At 45.1% G+C, this 20,075-nt stretch overlaps 1 protein-coding gene across 1 annotated transcript; it reads right to left on the reverse strand.

Annotated features, from left to right (window-relative positions):
• Positions 1 to 4,312: 4,312 nt before the first annotated feature.
• On the reverse strand, positions 4,313 to 13,998 carry LOC144096190 (antimicrobial peptide microplusin-like). The gene is made up of 5 exons (XM_077629381.1): positions 13,813 to 13,998; positions 12,288 to 12,349; positions 11,613 to 11,702; positions 9,466 to 9,492; positions 4,313 to 4,431 (listed from the first exon to the last, which is right to left on the reverse strand). The coding sequence occupies exons 1-5, from the start codon at positions 13,880 to 13,882 to the stop codon at positions 4,381 to 4,383; spliced, it is 300 nt and encodes a 99-aa protein (XP_077485507.1). The 5' UTR covers positions 13,883 to 13,998; the 3' UTR covers positions 4,313 to 4,380.
• Positions 13,999 to 20,075: the final 6,077 nt, after the last annotated feature.

Below are 20,075 nucleotides of genomic sequence, written 5' to 3' on the forward strand. Positions count from 1 at the left end.
CTAGCTTACTGAATGATTGATTGAAAACTTTTATTGATCGAAATTAGAGGACCTGAAGAGTCGGTGGCTGCTCTGGGGGCGACTAATGAAGGCCATTGAGGAGGGCTCTACATAGCATGCAGCTTTTCGCTGTAGAAGTGCAATGTATAAAATATGAGCCATTAGACTACAAAGTCCGCTAGCCAGACAGAATATGGATAATTGCTGCCCTAGTGGCTTCACTTGAGATGGTCAGTAAATGATTAAAGGTGGAATGATACACACGTATGCGGCTGCCCCGTTCTGTGCATGAAAGACTGAAGTCACCTGAAATTAGTCATCCTAATGATAGCGAATATATTTAGAGCAACAAACGGCTCTTCAACTTTTAAAGCATACCTTTTCAGCGAGTTTTAGGCCTAAGATTCAAAACTCTGCCTCCATGGTTAATGGTCTTGCACACTTTTAGTGATTAAACTTTAAAAAAAACCATATGTGCTAATGTTTTGAAAGCTATAGACCATGCGCGCAGCCTTTTGCGTTTACCTTGAAATGTGCGAGGAGGTAAAATATGCTCGATTTTACCAAAGTTGCGCTCCCATGACACGGCCAAGATGCCGTGGTCTTTGAGTGTCACTCCATGTTAGTTAACAAGCTGTTATAATCGAAAATTTCGACACCTGCCGCAGGACGCATCGAGTGTCGCTATTTATACTGTCTGCTGCTGTAGCCTTCGGATTTTGGGATTTTTTCGAATTATCAATATTTGCTGCTCTTTCACAGCAGTAATTTCTAAGGCAAAACCTTGAGTATCAAGCGGTACGTGATTCTTGCAATCGGTTGCATCAAATCACTACAGCGTCGAAAGAAAAAACTTGCATAAAACTCTGTGTTCTGTAGGACAGCTTGTTACGGGATTCAGAAGCTGTTGAAGAACTTTTATGGAAGTTTGGCAGAACAGTTGTAAGTCAAGTAAATTGAGTTCCTATTTAAACGCTTACCAATGCTTTCTGACCAGTCACGCGTGCAACAAATCCCTTTAATACTGCGCTCTCATTGTTAAATCCTTGAGAGAACGCGTTCCCTCGAAGGTCGCACATCTTTAGCTTTTGGCTGAAATGTCAACTGCAAAGAATATTTGAAAACATTTTCCACCAAAGCAAACAAGCAACTCTCAAATTTGAGGACGCTTGTGTGGAAGCCGCCTTTCCTGCGCAGAAAAAATGTAGCCGGCGCCGTATTTATTTACTTTGACATCAAAGCAGAAGATGGGTGCCTGAAAGAGGCGCCGGATACTTTTGGAGAGAATGTTCCACTCCTCGCGTACAAACCGTGAAGATCATGTTACGGCACAGATATGACCTTGAAGCGGCCTCAATTAATAAAGGAACAGAAGAAAACTGTGGCGTAGGTGGAAATCGAAACCGGGCCTCAGGCATGGAAAATTCGAACGCTTCCCCTCCGCCTTGGCTGTTCTTTTTTGTTATTTATTGCATGGAAGTACATCCACCCTGACCGCCCTGGCAGGCGTCAAGTCCGACTTGACTAGGTAGCATCACGCAACCAGTCATACACAACAACACCAGCATCCAGCTCTCACTCTGCCGGAACATAAAAATTCGGAAGACACACGCATGCATCGAGAAAAGGAAGCCAGGCAGGAGGTCGATGCATTGAGATTACGCCCGATACTATAAGATTTTGGCCTACACTCACAGGTTCTAAGGTTCCGTGTGATCTTTTAGTGCTCATGGGACTGTTGAGCTTGTGGAAGAGTCGCATGACAGATGGCCACGCAGAGCCGCCGCGTTCATCGAAGTCTTCGTTCAGAGAGCAGTGTGCTACGGTGCGGGGTGTAGGGTGCGCAGGATCGACCTCCTGCTCCGCCACCACTGTTGGACGCTTGGGAGGGAATAAAGGCCCGTCTAATTAATGCACAGATGTCTAAGAAACGTATCTTCGAGATAGGTATTGAGGCGTACATGAATAATTTAAATCTGAGCATGTAAATTACAGATATCCCAAATAAGCGAGTAGTGAAGTATGTTTCCAGTGAATTTCCTTCATGCATGGCGTGCTGTCATAGCGCCATCATGCGTCACCCACTGCAACCCAAACACGCAACATACGGCAATGTTCCAGCAGATGGCGCGCGTCTAGTGAATGCACAGATGTCTTAGAAACGCACCTTCGAGGTACGTGCTCAGGCGCTCATGAATAATTTAATTATGAGCGTGTAAATTACAGATGTTTCAGTTAATCAATGAGCGAAGTTGTCTGGAACGCAACGTTACAGACACCAAGCTGCGTCTAGTTGCCCGATACACCACAGTTTTCGCTCTCTAACCAGGTTCAACAGTAGTTAAACTACAGCCATTTTTTTAGCGAAAGCTACACTAGGCTAGTAAGAGGCGCATTTCGGGTAAGCGTCCCTAGTCACTAATGCTCATGTGCCACTAGTTGCACCGAGCCGCAGGTATTCCGCCGCTGCGCCGCACCGCGCCTTTCTTCAAAATCCAATTTTCAATTTCCTCTTTCTCTCTTTCTTCTTTCCCTCCCTCCTTTATCCCTTCCCTTACGTCGCGGTTCTGGGGTCCACTGAGATATGTGAGACAGTTACTGTGCCATTTCCTTTCCTCAAAAACCAAACAAAACAAGTGAGCAGCTGGCGTTTTTTGGGTTGATTGACGTTGACAACGTTGCAGAGGTCGTTTATTTTCACAAAAAGGGAAGAGCACAACTGGCTCCGAGGGTCAGTGGACACCTCAATATCGCTTTCATGTACGTGGCGTTGGTGACCAACTGCAAAAATCTGCTAGAAAGTTGTCAACGCCCGCGCAATGAATACAATGAACAGCGACAGCTTTCGCTTTGTATATCCTGTATTAGCTGAGCTAATGGATATTCATTTTTAAAGAAGGTAGCATGATGAAACAAATTGTTTAACTTAACGAAGGAGGTTATGAGCTATACGAATGAATAAAAATACTCCACTTCAGTTTTGAAGCGTGGACTTCTGCCTCTATGCAACGCTAGGGGCGCTTAAGTCCAACAACGTTTCCACCGTAGATGTTCACTGCGTAGCAGCGTCGCTGCTCCTTTCACTTCTTTCTCCTTTGGCGAAAGGGTACGTCTTTGCTGTTAAGGTATTTGTGGACCTCCAAGGATCAGGGGTATTAACAGGGTTTCAAGAAAGGGCTGACGAGTGCAATATTCCTTGACTGGGGAAAATACTCCTTGTTCCATAGCTTATTAAGTAACTCCAAGAACACAGGTGACTTTAGGCCAAAGGTTTTGAAGTGTGATGCTCTAGGTAAAACGGCGTCAGGACGAGCACCAGATTTTAGAAGGGACGGCGGTAGTTCATATTTAAGTTTACCAGTTGTAGATTCGGAAACCGAAAGAGGTACGTTGAGCATGATAACAGGAGCTAGCTTTTTGATGTTAATGTACAGCCGAGTTCTCAAATTCCTCACAGTATACTGAAGCGCCGCTATTTGCATTGCTGAAAAGGGCGGTTTAGCATCGCAAACGATATTTAAAATCCTGAGACCTCAGCGCCCCCACCTTTGGGCGAGCTGCGGGCGTTTTTGCTTTTATTTGCTGCAACAAACCCATGACTGCGGTCACGTCTCATCAAAATGGTGAACCATGTTTTCCATTTTTTTTCTTTCCTCATTACAGCTCCCTATCTTCCATGAGTCATGATGCGTATCGGTAGGCAAGAGGACATAATGACAGGTTCACTTCCCTGCATTTTCATTCTCCTCTCTTTCCCTTCTTTCAAAAGCAGTTTCATACACCAAGTGCTTTATTCCATCGTATGGGTCTCGAATAACTTCCGCTATGTTTGAACATGTTCTTGTAGAAATACGCGCCTTCACTAAAAGCACTTTGCGCCTTTGTATATCGCGCGCTCTCATCTCGATTGTGGCGTCATTCCTGTGATGATTATGCGCAAGAACCATCGTGGGCAATTTTTTTTCTGCATTGCCGCATGCGTTGTCTGCACGGTTCTAAATAGCCACTCTGGTTTAACGAACGGAATCGGCAATTGGTTACGACCATGTAAACGTACAGCGGAAATGACACGCAATTTAAGTATCACAACAGCAAGTCATTTTTATTCCATGCGATAGTGCCTACAGGGCATCTCTTTATGCGATATATAACTCAATTACGGTGCTGATGGGCGTTTCATCCGCCATAATGTCTGATATAGCCTGTGTTACAACCTACAGGAATAACTGACATTCGCTTATGTGTGACCAACCAAACTTATCACTCTGTTTAAAATGAGCGCAAGAAACAAAAAAGTGCACAGACGCAAATGTGAGAAGAGCCTTTCTTTATTATTCCTGTAGCCACTCCAGTAGCCTGGAATTTTCGGGACTGCGTACTTCAGCGTTCGCACTCTTCTGCGATTTCATGAAGCTCCTCAATCTCTTCATCCTGAAAATCGAGAGTAGGAAGGCATAGGTTTTACTTTTTAAGGAGGAATTGATCGCACTACGTATGAATGCGTGCCCGGCTTTGCATAAACAGCTGACAAACATTGTGCCGCGATGCAACGAACGACGGATAGATAATTAAGCCTCCATGCAGGCAGCCGGGTGTCACAAGATTATTTTGGATAGTAAAGTCTAAGTGCCCATGCGAAGATTTAAGTGCGCAACTAAAACCCCGTTACGTGCCAACCCAGCCATGCTCGTCTAGACCTTCACAGCCGTGCTGCCCAGAGCAAAGAAAGCTCAGTGCGTGAAAGCCGCGGCTGGGTTCCAGCAGGAATGGTGGTGTCCGCATGGTTTTTGAACGCACGTGGCTATATTTTCGCATTGTCTCTGTAACCCTGCCATTATAAGCGACTTAATGGTACTATCACTGTTTCCTCGGCGCAATGTCCGAAGCTACAGGCATGTAGCAGGCATGTACTGCGCATACAATAGCCTTTGTTTCTCTCCTCGCAATGAGAATTCTTTCACTTGAACGCCAGATTTTGTGAACCTGCAGAGAGGCGCTGATTTTTTCTCCTTGTTCAGGCAAAACAACATGTATCGCTGCTTTGAGCAGCGCCGCCGCATAAAAAAGCACCTCATGTGCTTTCATCTAGCCAAAGGTGGACCACGTGTTCGCCGACAGGTCGCCATGACGGGCACTCTCCACACCAAGCAAAAAGCAAAGCGTAAAATACAAGAAGTCTGGCCACAGGTTTTCAATCGCGCCCCCTCCCCCCACCCCTTCCTCCGACTCTTTATAAGTCGAAAGCAACAGCGGAATGCGCATTACTAGCGGCCGCCTATATATGCGTGGATGGGCAGTGCTTCTACCGTGTGTTTCAGTGCATATTTTGAAAAATTCCCAACAAAGGGTGATAAAAAAGGCTGTTTGCAGCGACAAATTGCCGATGATGGTAGTAGTCAGAGTTGATCAAAAAGGGACAGTTATGTAAGTGATCAACTAAGCCTCACAGAAATAAGCTTTCAATTCGCATAGTTTGCTAGGAAGTAGCAGTCACAAGTTTGTGGTAGTTGACAAAACGACCTCACACTCGTTTCTGAAGCACAAAACGCTTATTTCTTCAAGTCCAGAAAGGCAAGAAAGGCTGGAGTTTTTCCCAAATAAATTCTAAGTGAAACTCACGACGAGTACAGGGCATCACTTTCCAGGGATACCTGCTCGTGGCATATTTAAACGGCACCCTGTATGCTTCGCGCAATTGAAACCATTAGCGATATTTTACTGCGACAAGCTCAGCCAATGGGTTCGCTGGCTACTTCTTGGTCATTTGGAGCAAGGAAAAAAACTGCTATTTCTATTGATGTGGTCGTCACTTTCAATGGTCTCAGAAGCGGTGGGCTTCATGCGCAGCTTCTTTTTGGTGCCTCGGATGCAGCTGGAATGCGATTCTTTCCCGCACTATACGACAGTGCACGTAATAGCCGAGATGTTGCGGGGTGGCTTGTTGAGTAAGCATTTTGAAATAATTGAACTTAACAAACCAGGAGTTGTTTTTCGTTTTTACCTAGACCTAACTTCCGTAAATGACAATTTAGCTGACTCTACCGCTACATTACAGCTACCAGCATGGCTGCGATTTCAAACGTTCGTTGTCAGGTGTGCAAGATTCCATGCCTCGGTGAGGCTTTCTAAATTCAGGCGCGAACCTACCACATGCTACTTTTCCTTTGTGCATGCCCCTATACCTCGTTAATCCTCGCCGCTCTGACGGAGGTCGAAATTCTCGGACGACGGCTCGAGCGCTCAAGCTCGTCAGACACCGCTTCTCTCCCTGAGGGTGTCGAGCTTGCGTGGTTGAATTAGTGGCGGGCGCTCCTTACGAATCCTTAATTTGCATCCGCCGTCATCAATTCATCCCTCGATTTCTCGTTCATTTTTTCAGCCCATCTTTCCTTCCCCAGGAAACACTAGCTAATAGTGACCTTCTGATTAACCTGCCTGCCTTTACTTTTCGCTCTCTACCTGCAACAGCTAGCTAAGCTTGTTGTCTCACAGAACGCCCGACGACAGTGGCTTCCCGGACGACCACAGCGGCACGTCTGTAACGCCAACGATTTATCTTTAGTTTCGCACATGCCACGGCACATTTTCCTGATGGCACTAATATCAGCTGTAAGGACAACTTATGGCCTAGAGATCGCCGTGTGGTTCAAGGAAGTGTTACAATGCTACCCTTAGTAAAAACTAATACGTTTGAAATGTACTTAGGGATATTTATAACGTATTTTAAACATGTTTTGTATTAATGAATATACCAAAAATATGCCGGAAATAGGGTCCTGAAATTTTATGCCTGGTCTTCGAAATATATTCTTAAATTTCGCCAAAACTACGTCACTTAAAGCATGCTTCGAACACGTTTCAAATACGTGAAAAAATATGAATGCGGTTTTAGCATCTTGTCAGTATATTAAAAGTGTACTTTCGTAAATACGAAATTAATTCGTCTTAAATATACGCCACTTAAAGCATGTTTCGAGCCCGTTTCAAACACGTGAAAAAATATTTATGCGGTTTTAGCATGTTGTCATTGTATCAAAAGTGTACTTTTGTAAACATGAAACTAATTCGTTTGAACTATACTCTAATTTTATCAAACAGGCAGTCCTTTTAATTTTGAAGCATACTTTTAGCTGTCGTACAACAATCTAGTACTCGAAATCGCGTTTCGGTCAAGGACCTTTTCATGTTGCCTATGTATTGAAAGTGTACTTTCGCAAATACGACATTAATTCGTCCAAAGTATGTTTCAATTCTAACGAAGGAGCTGTCCGCGTTAACGTATTTGCAGCACACTTCAAGCTGCCATTGAACAGTTAGTGCTCGAAATCGCGTCACAGGAAATGACATGTTGGCAATGCATTTAAAGTGTACTTTCGTAAATGCGAAATTAATTCGTGAATAGTATACTTCAATTCTAACAAATGGGTACTTCGCGTCAGAATATTTGCAGCCCACTTAAAGCTGCCGTGGAACAACCTAGTGCTCGAAATCACGTTTCTGGGAGCAGTGAAAACTCTCCCTTTTCTGTTGTCCATTCGTTTATGTTAACTTCCAGCAGAAAGGCAATCACCACTTATTTAAATTACGTGTGGACAGCGTAATAGCATTATAAAGGCAATGACGCAATGCGCGCCTCCGGGCGCGAACATGCGAGCGAAAAGGCCCCGACTGGCAAGGCCGAACGGCTCCCATAGACGACCATGTATTTGTTGGTTGACAGTTCGACTCCTGGCCTATGCCTCACGCAAGTTACGACTAACAATTTGGTTCTAGGTAGACCGCAGATTCGAACGCGACCACTCCGACGCTTGTGCGACAATTTGGGGGCCGGTAGTCTTTGCGCTAAAAGCACCTCACCGGTCTGGATAATGTGTCTCCTCTCGGGGGATATATATAAGCCAAGCCAAGGATCACACTTGTCGGAGCAGTTCCTGTTTGCTGATGTCACTTTCCGTCGGCATTTCCTTGTGTGTCGACGTCATTCCCGTTGAGGCCTCGTTGGGTGACCTTGTATTGTCATAGACTTCTCGATAACAGACGTTTTCTCTTGGATTGTCTGTCTCCTGATGCTTATAGCCATTTCAGTCATTACTTCTGATGTTGACAACATTGATCAGTATTATCCGACTAGTACACCGTTCGTAAGCCAAGCCGAAGATAATATTTTAATGTACTTATTGTATATTTTTAGTGCATATTTAATGTAAAATATTTATTGCATATTTGTAGTATATTTTTAATGTATTTAATGTATATTTTAGTATATTTTTAATGTATACTTTTATTATACTTTAATGTATTGTGTATTTTTACAATATATTTAATGTATTTAATGTATATTTTAGTATATTTTAATGTATAATATATATACTAAGCGGACAGAAAAGGTATTTTTGATGCGTTTCTGAGAATGTTCAAAATATTGCTCCTAGCATACTTAGAAAGCATTCATAATGCAATTTAAGCATTGGGACAGAAAGTCAAAAATAAATGCGAAATTAATAAATGTGTTTGAAATGCATTTTTAGCACAGCCTTCTTTCGCATAGCCTTCTTTCGACACACGTCTTTGCAATAACGAGTGGCGGAAAGAGGCAACAAGGATCAATCATCACGCGATATAAATACTTAACCTTCACGGGCGTTAACAGCACGAGACACACACAAATAAAGCAGTTATTGGTATGCAGCGCTACGTATAGCATTCTTTCGCTTTTTTAGTCTGTGTTACCTGCGCTCACCTGTCAGGAACGCCCTATCTAGCCTGCCAAAATGTTCCAGCTTACTTTAATTTTCTTTTTTTGCTTGGTACTTCACGCTTGTACTTTTCATGAGGTCCATTTCTATTTTCAGACTGGCTCGCTATGGTAATCTTGACGTCAGAAGGACGTATTTCAGAGACGTAATCATTACAGTAAATCAGAAGAAGGCAAGTAGTGAAAGCGTTGCGAATAAGGTTTTACAAATGCTCGCACTATGAGCTTTTGAAAAAGCACCCCAAATCATGATTGAAGCTGCCAGGCCAATGACTCTTTTTTTTATAGCAGGCATATGTAGACCTCTTTCGTCGTGTTTGCAGGCCTAGCCAGCGAGCTGCTACGGAAGGCACAAAACACCAGCCATGCTTAGCGCGTTACGTGTGGGGCTTATTTAATGCCCAGCTACAGCTCTAGTCAAAACACCAGTTATGGTAGATGTGGTGACAGGCCCGCTACCAATATCAGGGTGGCTGCATTATTGCGACATCGCGAATTGGAGGTAGTCTACAGTGGGCGCATGAGCCTACTTTCCCTGTTTTTTTAGTGTGTTTACAAAAATATGCTAAGAATACTATGTTTTCATTTGTTTGCAAATTGATTCAGCAATATATAGGAATTTCGGTTTTCAAAGTAGCACTTAAACAATCTTTTTCCGCAGTCAGTCAAAGAAAAAAACCTTCTTACTAAAGAAATTGCGTTTTACTTACCGTTAGGTAGGTCTTGAGAGTCTCCCCCTGTGGGTAGAAAAGGCAAAAAGAGCGATGGAATGTTTAATTTATCTAGCACTTCCAGCAGTTTAAGGGTCAATACCACGTAACAGAATACTGCTTCTGGAATAAGGTTAAGCACACCTACTACCTCCTTTTCTCTTCAACAGGCTTCAAGTCCAAACTCGGTGGTTGTCATTGTTGGTACTACGTGCGATGCATTTTAAGCTATAATAAAAACGCCCACCCGTAACGTCGCCAGTACGGACGTAAATAAAGCGGAAAACGGAGCCCCGGGGTTAGCATTTCACGTGTGTGCAAGGAAATAAGAAAAGCATTGGCTTAAACGAGGCAGCACTCAATGCGGCAGTGTATAATAATTTGGGGTTTGAAGTCCCGAAGACGCACGCAGTCTATAATGGACGCCGTAGTTGAGGGCTCTAGATTAGTTTCAACCACATGGGGCTTTTTAGCGTGCCATGATGTCGCACATCACACGGGCGCCTCTTGCATGTTGCCTCCATCAAAATGCGAGTGCCCCGACCTAAATTTCATTCCACGACCTTGGACTGAGCAGCCGAATGCCAAAACCACTGTGATCCAACGCGGCGGGGCCGTACTAAGTTTGACTGGACAAGGAAATTCCATGTTTCATTGAGACAGAGGTCCTGCAGCGCCAAGAGCTCAAGCATGCAGTGGATGTCACAGGGACAAGAGCACGAGATAATTTGAAATGAACAAACTGTCCCTCCCATGCACGTATAAAAAAGGCATCAGTGCTAACGTTAGAACGCAATGAACCGACGTTCATTGCAGTTTTTAAAAAGGTCAGCTGCAAGAACGCTTCAAGTTAGGTCGAAAATTATTTCCGTGGAAGAGTAATCTTCTAGGTAAAAGAGTAACATAGGGACAACCGTATGTGGAAAAAAAGGCCAGTGGCGCCATTGCTAAAGACCACAGAAGTGAAGTCCAGTTCTTGAAAACAAAACGCGTATGTAGTGTAAAGTGTGCTCGCACATTGAGAAAACTTTTTTTTTTTCAAAATACCATACCATATAAGGTACCATATAAGGTTCAAATACCATATAAGGTAGTCATGTGTACGCACGTGGAGGCGATCGTTTGCCAAATTTTAGTTTTTGAAACACGGTAAGGTAGCTTTTTTGTGTGCAGGGGTCGAAATCTCGATGCACTAGCGCGTTTTGAATTTCAGACCCCGTCGAACTGCAGCCGCTGCAGCTGGGAATATTACCCGCGCACTCGCGCTCCGCAGCAGAACGCTAAAGCTGTTTACCTACCACAACGGCTATTTTTCACGCATCACATTTCATTGTTTTCTGGGAATCCAAACGCCGCACGCATGTTCCACTCCGGGTAAGTGTACTGTCGTGGCAAGACGCACCCTGACCAGCTACCGTGGTGCGTACAGCCTCCATAGCAACCTGGCTCCGCGCATGAGAGCAAGCACGTGTGGTTTCCAGGTTTACACGATTACGTCGCTGGCGACTAGCAGAGAGCGAAGCTATGAGCCCCCGGAAACTCATGTCCCGCGTTGTGGGCATTTCTGTCTGCAGCAATAAGAACGGTGTACGCTGTCCTATTTCTTCGTGAAGAAATGTCATTTTATCTCGACGGAAAGCTTTCATTCAGGCTGCCTTATTTGAAAAGAACCTAGCTAAGTTCCGCTTCCTCTTCGGGGCCACAGCGGACACCATCGAGACTGCGGCACCGATGTGGCATGCCACCACAGAAGACAAATGCTAAATCATTTAGCTCCTTGATAATATCTTTAGGAATACATTTCACTTTCTATTAAGCGGCACCTCTGACTTGCGACTTCCACAAAACGATCAGATTCACAGGACGTCTAGACAGAAACGAAGGCTGCCTATTTACATGTAACTATTGTTTCTTTCTGCACGCAAGCGAATTGCAAGTCGCAATAAATTTGACGCAAAATACGCTGTTAGAATTTTTGGGATAGCGGTGCTTTAGTAATAGCCATTTGTCCTCCGCCACCTTACGTTGCTAAGGAAGAGAACAAGTTGCGAATTCGTCGCTCGCAGAGACTGGAAACCCGCAAACACTAGGAATAAGAACCAAATAAATATGTTAGGAATAGTCTCCGAAAGAAATGTCACACGTACCAGTTCTCCCTGCTCGCACAGCTTGCGGAACAGGCAAATGTCAGTGAGGCAGTTCTCACCATACCTTGCCTTTGCAAGCGTCAGCCTGAGCTGTAGACGTAAAAAATACAAAAATATATATGTACTTAGCGCAAATTCTGTGAGCATAAGCAGCATGCGCACGTCCACTGGGAATAAAATGAACGGATGTAAAAATAAAATAAATAATTACTATGTCTCGGGATTAGCGGAATTTCGCTCTTTTTGGGGGGCCAGCAAAATCCAACACTTTACACGCACTATAGCACTTCCTGGCAAAGACAAACGAAAGAATCATATCGAAGGAATTTACTTATTATTTTTTTTCCTTATTTGTGCATGGTATTGTATTGGAAGTTAAACATACTGAAGCCGTACACGTGGGCTACGAGTGGTTCCGGATTAATTTTAAGCACTTGGAGTTCTTCAGAAGCTTCCTTGCTGGACACTGAAACTTACGAGCAAGCGCCTCAGTTACCATTCCATGCATCCATGTTGGTAAAGAAAAGACGGTGTGGCATTTACACCCAGCGAGAGATCTATGTGATGCCCTGTTTCGGGTGTGAAAAAAGCTGTGCACAAAGGACCCAGAAAGTATATCTAAACTCTTCAGATTCATCCTTCTACAGTTTTATTGGGAAGCCAGAATTTGCGTACCTCCTTGGAGGCCTTGAGCTCAATGCACAGCGTTACCCGGGCGAGCTTCTGCGTGTTGAAGCCTGAAAAGAAATACGTAGACACCACAATCTAAGAGTGAAAGCTCTTCACGACCAAAGCTGCAAACGCCGGCCCATCACTGAAACCTTGACCTTGAATTTCAACAAATTAGGAAGTATTGACGCGACTGGCATTCGAACCCGCGGCGGCGCGAACAGATCAGCTTCGCTGGCCACTGCAGGAGAGCACTGTGCTTTCGCCGCAGCCGATTACGCCTCGTCTTAGGCTGCAACGCACCCACGCGTTGTGCATTGCACGTCGCCGTCTTCATCACCTTCCATGTGTGACGCGAATAGATCAGATCAGCTTAACCTCGATCAAAGCTTAACTTGAGTCTAATACCATCGCCAGACGTGCTGACGACCCAGCAAAGCAAAACCGTGAGCCAATAAGGCTAAACACATGTTTTCGCACGTCTATTCGGTTGAACTTCGTTAAAATCCTACCGTTTTTTTTTTCACTCACTTTCTGAACAGACTTTATCCTAGATTAAGTGGGACGTTCCTTCAATGTGTCTCGCGCAGTCTCTGAGAAACGCTTTGAAATCAGTGCGCCTTAGACAGCATTGATTAAAAAGCATACGAACTGAGTTCTTAACCCCAGTTGTCTCCTGTTGCAGCATGTCAATCTCATGTTAATTAGTCGCTGCATATCACCAAACTCACTAATTCGTCAACTAAGCTTTACTGACGGAAAAACATTCCTTACGACCAACTGGTGGAATTTTCAGCCGCACGCTGTGCGCGCGCTCAAACCCCATGCACCGAGAGAATAGAGCCTTTATTTCTAGAAGGCACTCGGTTTTCAGAGGTGCTCTCAATTTCGGAAAGAATTCCGGTAGCCAGAAACAGCTCGAATATCCCGTGCATTCGCGTGGATGGGCAGAAGGTTATTGCCGTTTAACCACTGCCGTTTCCACCTCAAGAAGCGTAAATTTCCGCCTCAAAGTCAGTGAGGAGCATGTTTCGCGCTTATTTCTGCTTATCGCGTTACCTTATGTAAAACTCTGCATTGCACCAAGGCTATTAAAATATATGCGCGGCTTCGCATGCCCTCGAAAATTCGCGGCATATTTGAGAATTGAGAAGAGCGAATACCGGTCATTGCAAGCGCTATATGAACCAGCTTCGAAGATCTTTGACAGTTCGTTTTCAAAGGGCATGTCGATTGTAGGAAAATATTCGAGGGAGCAGTTGAACGTAGCAAGAACGTACGCTGACGCAGACGGTACAGTCTTTGTCAAAAATATACACCCCAAAAAGTTTCTATCCAAGCCGTGTAGCGGGGCTCTTTAGCACATTTGACCGTCCTAAGCTTGCGAGGGTTGAGGACTAAAGTTCCTCCCGCCTGCGTGAGATTGGGGTCCTTGAATGTGGAAGAGGAGCCGCGCTGCAGGCCTCAGAACCAAACCCCTTGGGCTGTATACTTCTGAGAAAGACTGCACATGGCAGGGGTATTAGCTCACCGCATAGCTCGAGGTGCCCCGCCGAAGCCGTGAGAACGGCCAACGCCAGGAAGACAAACAGGACCTTCATTTTGCTTTTAGACGGATTATCTCCGGTCAAGGAACCTACTGCGGTCGACTGAAGCGAGAGCTGAGTAGCTCGGGTCCTTATACATGTGCCCAACCACTTGAGGCACAGCGTTACCAACGAAGTGTGTTCGCAGCCGTTTGTAGCGGCCATTTTATCTCTCTTGCAGCGTTGTTCTTCATGATCGTTTTGGTGGCGCGGCGCTGAGTGCCCTTCTTACGAGAGATGCTGCTTTAGCAGTCTTAAGATAGGCACGTGTCGAACAGGGTTAGCCCTCGATAAACCCCTGGACTTGTCGCCATGCGCCGGGGGGAAACAGCGGCGATTTTTCTAACACAACCGCCTTTTCATGTTACATCTAGTTTTTTCTATGCTCCAAAGTAGAGAGCACAAGTTTGCTTGACCAACCGTTGCCGCGCTTTTTTTCTGCGCCCGCACTTCGTATCAGCATGAGCACTAAGCTGTGTAGGCTGCCCCAATCAGAAATATTTCTGGTGCAGTTGTTCACTGACGCATTCCCGCCTATAAGACGTCGGAGGCTGGATTCCCCGTAACTTCTAGAGCCTAACGGTTCGGCTTGTTGCATTGTATTGTTTGAAACTGATGACAAAGAAGTCTCGGGTTTTATTCGGAATAGTAGTCCAAATATGGCATGAATTGCCTTCGTATGCTGCCGTTAGACCTAATAAATCTTAGTTTTAAGTTGTGCATAATTTTGCACACGGTGCTGTGAAAAGCCCGTCCGGGTTAACACCAAGCGCTCATGAGTTCGGTTCCCGCCTTGAGCGTCGTTTGGCAGTGGTAGCTTTTAATGGGAATTTTTTCAGAGATGAACAGAGTCGACGTTGCCTTCGGTTTCACTGTAAAGCACAAAAAAATTCTAAGGATGATTACGATGCTCCCTAATGCGAAATCTGAACGCAGCTTTGTATGTGTCTCAGGCTCTGTATGTTTTTCTTCCTGGGCCGCCGGCATGTCTGGCGACGATATTAGTTCGATAGTAGTATTACTAAACGTAGAGATGACGATGTACAATGCACAGCTTGCGAGAATGTGTATAATAGCTCGACGGCAGTATTAGTAGAAGACGACGACATGCAATGCACAGTGCGAGAGAGTGTGTGTATTAAGTTCCATGTCACTAAGGAAGAAGAAGAAGAAGAAGAAGAAGAAGAAGAAGAAGAAGAAGAAGAAGAAGAAGAAGAAGAAGAAGAAGAAGAAGAAGAAGAAGAAGAAGAAGAAGAAGAAGAAGAAGAAGGAGCGGCAGCGGCGGCAGCAGCAGCGGCAGCAGCGGCGGCAGCAGCAGCGGCAGCAGCAGCAGCGGCAGTGGCGGCAGCAGCAGCAGCAGCAACAGCAGCAGCAACAACAACAACACGAGACGTGATCGCCTGCTGCGATAGCCTAGTGACAAAGCCTGCCCTCGCGGGGTTGTAGGCTACTTGTGCGGATGTGCCTGTACATCGTCTTGTATGCTTTGTTCTGTTAGTCGAAAGCCCGGCAATAAAGAAAGCGGCGATAGCCTAGTGCTCTCGCGCAGTGGCCAGCGCAGCAGATCTGTTCGCAGCGCGCCGCCGATTCGAATGCCAGTTGGGGCAATGTTTTTTTTATTTATATATGGTTTGCCTCGGTTGCACAGGCGGCGGTGACGAGGCTCAACCTTTGAACTGGCGCTTAAGAACTGCGCTCTAGAACCCTTCATTCACCTATGTCCAGTGAGATTGTTATCGAAGTGGGCGCAGAGAGAGATGAATAGGAAGAGGGAAGGCAGGGATATTAACCAGAAGGGTGTTCTCGTTGGCTACCCTGCAATGGGGAAGCGAGATGAGGGCATTGAAGAGAGAAAGAGAGAGGGGCGAGGGCGAGGGTTTACGTCATGGACTAAGGCTTTGTAGTGGATGCTGTCCTGTAACAAGGACGGGGCCGCGGCGCAGTTTCTGTCGCCACAGCTTTCCGTCACAAGAGGGGAACTGTCTGCTAGGTTTTCTGCGTTCTATCACATTCCGTTCAATGTTACAGCTATCAAAACAGTAAATCTCGTGGGCTTTAATTCGAAGAGTAATCGCGGAATGCACGCTTGTAGAGAGAAGAACTGGTACGTCCGACGGACTACTACCAAATTTATGAAGATAAAGCTGGCCTGAATGAGCAGTGCAAAGTGTTCCATACAGCGAAACCTCAAAACTGAGTCACTTGAGCCTGCAGTGACATTGAGAATATGCACTTCAACTCTACATTGTGCAATTTAGACCTGTAAGACGAAATAATGACTATGGAAAACGGTCAGTCCATGTCTATGATAGTAAGACTCCAGATATTTCTCGACCGTGAAAGCTCTACTTAATTCGGGACAGCGCAAAATGTTACTTAGTTTCCTTGCACCTCATTATATACCGCGCACGCTCAGGACAAAACATCAGGGAGTTCATAGAGGTATACTTATTAGGCAGGCCCCAAAACAACCTTTATTAAATTACGTATTGAAACGCTACCGTTTGAAACAAGACTTAGGGGTGATATTATTTCTTAGGTTGTTAACTGTTTTCTTGTCGTGTCTCCCTCGATGTCCCTGTCAAACTGAGCGCTGTTCTGTTTAAAATGACCTAACAACACGCCCAAGCATCCGTTTGAACTGTTTTCCGCACAAGAAATCTGAAAGCGCCGATAATGTATTTCTACATGGTTGTAGAGGGTGTTTATACTGAGTCCGCTTGCAAGGTGTTCCGTCGCTATCGGTGGCCAAAGAGGAAGGTTTGCCTTATGGCCTTATGTGCCTAAGCGTTCATAGCGCGTGGCGAACAGGAGTGCACCAAGCGCAGACGTCGGGACTCTTTCGGTATACGAATACTACTACGAGTACATTTCGTGGTTTATGAGAGTGAAAAAAACGTCAAAATATGCTCCAGGAGGTGGGTTTGAGACTGGTAGAACTGCTGCACGTGGGTGACAGCTGACGAGGTTGGAAGTACGGGCGATTTGGTTGTCCAAGGGCAGATCCCTGCTGACAAGGGAGAGTATATATAAGCTTATCACATCGCGAAGCACCAGGCACCAAGTGTCAGTGATCCATCTGTTTCGTTAACCATGAAAGTGATCAAATACCTATGCCATCGATTTTAAATCTACCTTTTTTCAGTCAGATGGTCTCTTTTATTTTCCCGCGGTATCATGCGATGTTTTCTGCATATATTGTCAATTTCCTTGAATAAACGCATGAGTTGTCAGTCAGCGCTGTGTGTGTCCTGTTCTCCCTTTCGTGATGTCGCGTTCGCGCTGTGACCACGTTACCTGCTGTACGTGCCTGATTGATAACTAAACACTGAATCCAGGACCAACCACCACTTGTGCCAACGCTCGAGAGGAAAGCTAAGCGAGCTGCCAGCCGTTCCGCAAGGGATAGACAGGAATCCTCTCAGTAGCAGTTGTCAGGATAGTGATCTCTGCTCCCAGGAGGACCTCTAAGAGTAAGAGGGGAGGTAAAGTTGAGAAAGGAACGAAGTGCTTTTATACAGTATTTAAACACTGGAAGGGCCCCCTCTGCGCATTAAATAACCAACATGGCTCCTCAGCTTTTTCCTGCAATGTCACTGCGGCATCGGAGTACCGCATTGTGATGCGGATGAACATTTATCCTGGAATTGCGTGAAGGGCATGTGCGGCCTGGAATTGCGATTTCGGCGGGCATCAATGCACGCGTAGACATGCAATGGAAGGGTAAGATCATAATTCGACAGCTAACGAGTATCAGCCACGAGCATGTATCCATCGGTATTTCCCGAATAGCAGCAGTCGCGGAAATTTGAGAGGGCTGTTTCTTCAAATACCTAAGCCTGTGAAGGTGTAGAAATTATAATACTGCTTTAAAGAGTACTTGCGTATCAGCATTCCTTGAAGCTCGTGTGGGATTAGTAGCTTTTCTTTAGGTTTGGAAGGGCTTCTGATACTCCAGTCAGTTCTTTATTGCGCTAATGGGACAAAAAGATTACAATGTTGTAGAATCTTTATTGAATAGGTACAATGAGGTGTGTTGCCAAGTATCAGCGGTCCATTCCAGAGGTCTTTCACGCGTACTCAGCCATCAAATCCTTTTGAAAGGACTCCATGCGGTCGAACATCTCCATTAGCTTTTCTTTTGGCGGCAGTATTGTGATCCTGTGGCGCAAAGATAAAGTTTCATTGTTTAGAGAGCGGGTTTGAAATTTAAACTAAAGATGCGCGTCTTTATAGCGTATAGTTGTGTCTGTCTACTCTTCGTTGGCTCTGAAATGCGGCGATTGTTATATATGCGCGATCTGGAGCTTTTCTTTTGCTTTCCGGTACTACAAGGTACTCAGCTATATTTCAGAACCGACAGCATTGTTTGATTCCTTTTGATATGCTACTACAGGGGAAAGGTTCCGGCAAACGTAATGAAAATCATTGCCCGGAAACAGTTGAGGCTCGCTGTAAGTGACTGCATTCACATATTCAGGATTTATTTCAAATGCCGCTGACTTTTGGCAGTGCTCTCATAGCACCGACTATTAGAGCTCCGTCTCTGTAACTTCATTCATGAGGAGAATATCAGGGACATAATGGAAACGTCGTAGTTGACGGGGAGGAGAAATGGTACTTGACGGTTATTGCGCACGGTTGAGAACGTGCCGCGGTTTTCGATTCATGCAAGCACGCAGCTGTCGTCCCTTCACGTGTATAGAGACCGTTGCTTGTCATTGATACCTTTGCAATGTTCAGCGCGTGTCATCGAAAGAAAACGAAACTCAATTAGAAATGGAAAATCAATCAAACACTAGCGAGGCCAGCAACAGGTAGCTTGCACTGGTAAAAGCGTGGTCAGGAAGATTCGCACGTTTATACTACTTTCGACATGAACCAATAAGAAGCCTTGCAGGTAGCCATAGAAGATATAGCAAAGGCGGCGCGACCAAGCGTAAAAAAAGAAGACACACAAACGAGAGGTCCAAAGGTAACTTGACACTGAGTTTATTTTGCCGCAAGCCTGCCGTTTTGAAAGACGACTGAGCCGTATCAGAAATTGCCCCGTTTGTAGCGCCGTCTTCGTTATACCTTTCGTCATGAACGAGCTACCTCAAACAAGAATGTTACTTGAGCCATGAAAAGAACAGTTTTGAGGGGCATAATATCGACACTGTTCCTTCGGACCTATATAAATGCCGTCATGCGTCGTACCGAGCGGATGGCTGGTTCTATAGCGGGAGTGCCAATACGCTTGAGCTTGAGAAGTAGGAAAAAAAATCTGTTCATCCAAGTTGAAATTAATTCGCTACGTGAAGCCACCACGTTCTTAATTGTTTAGAATTCATGCGGGATTGTTATTATTGCACCAAAACGATTTCAACTTACATCATGTAGAACCGTCCCGGGAGCCGTCCGAACGCGGAGCTTGATGTTACGCAAACGCCTTTCCTCTTCAGCAGTTCTTCAGCGCAAAATACATCAGCCTCTTTATGTGGACGCTGCGATAAACCAGGGACACAAAACTTATGTATTGTTTTTTATTTGAACGAGTTGAGACACGCTTGAGACGCAAATGCGAGCTTTGTTAAATATCGTCTTACTATTGAGTCCTTGAGACTTTACCGAACTGCATCCAAAATTATGTAGTGCCACACCTCTTTTTCTCGTTTTTTAAAATAATATCTGGCCTCAACTCTCTCTTGTAGTTATGACTGTAGGACTTGTCCTTCGTTTTTCTTTGCGTCCGTGTTTTTTTTTTCGCGCTTTCGGTCTTACAATGCATTACCAACTAGCCCGCACCCACACCTTACTAGACTTCACAGGATGCCATCGTGAGGATACCCAGTCTATACAAGTCTGCAAATATCGGCTTCGCTTAACTATCACATGTTTTCCTTTTTCTTTTGGCTGTGCGCAGTTGGGTCTCAGAGTTCGTCGGGAAGTGAGGCCTCTGCAATTTTAGGGTGGGCTTCAGAACTTCGAAGTGATTGTACTGCACAAACGAGCATCACTTATTTTCTTACTCGGGCAACTTCATAACTAAATGGCCAAGAACTTTCCGAATTAAAACCAAAAGTTTTAAAACATTATTTCTGCGCAGTGCAATGTTCCTGAAAGCTGCTGTCTCTGTTTACAAGGGTAACCGCTCGGAGTGACAAAATTAATTGTTGCTGCATTAATTAATTGCCCCGCCGCGGTGGCTCAGTGGTTAGGGCGCTCG

This window comes from Amblyomma americanum, chromosome 1 (genome assembly GCF_052857255.1).
Source record: "Amblyomma americanum isolate KBUSLIRL-KWMA chromosome 1, ASM5285725v1, whole genome shotgun sequence".
Classification (NCBI taxonomy): Eukaryota; Metazoa; Arthropoda; class Arachnida; order Ixodida; family Ixodidae; genus Amblyomma; species Amblyomma americanum.

Excerpts from the sequence above, each read along its gene's own strand:
- LOC144096190 (XM_077629381.1), bottom strand. The coding sequence starts at position 13,882 with ATGAAGGTCCTGTTTGTCTTCCTGGCGTTGGCCGTTCTCACGGCTTCG. Across the intron at positions 9,493-11,612 it reads TGTGCGAGCAGGGAGAACTG|GGGGAGACTCTCAAGACCTA; the intron begins GTACGTGTGACA and ends TTCTACCCACAG. Across the intron at positions 4,432-9,465 it reads CTCTCAAGACCTACCTAACG|GATGAAGAGATTGAGGAGCT; the intron begins GTAAGTAAAACG and ends CTCGATTTTCAG.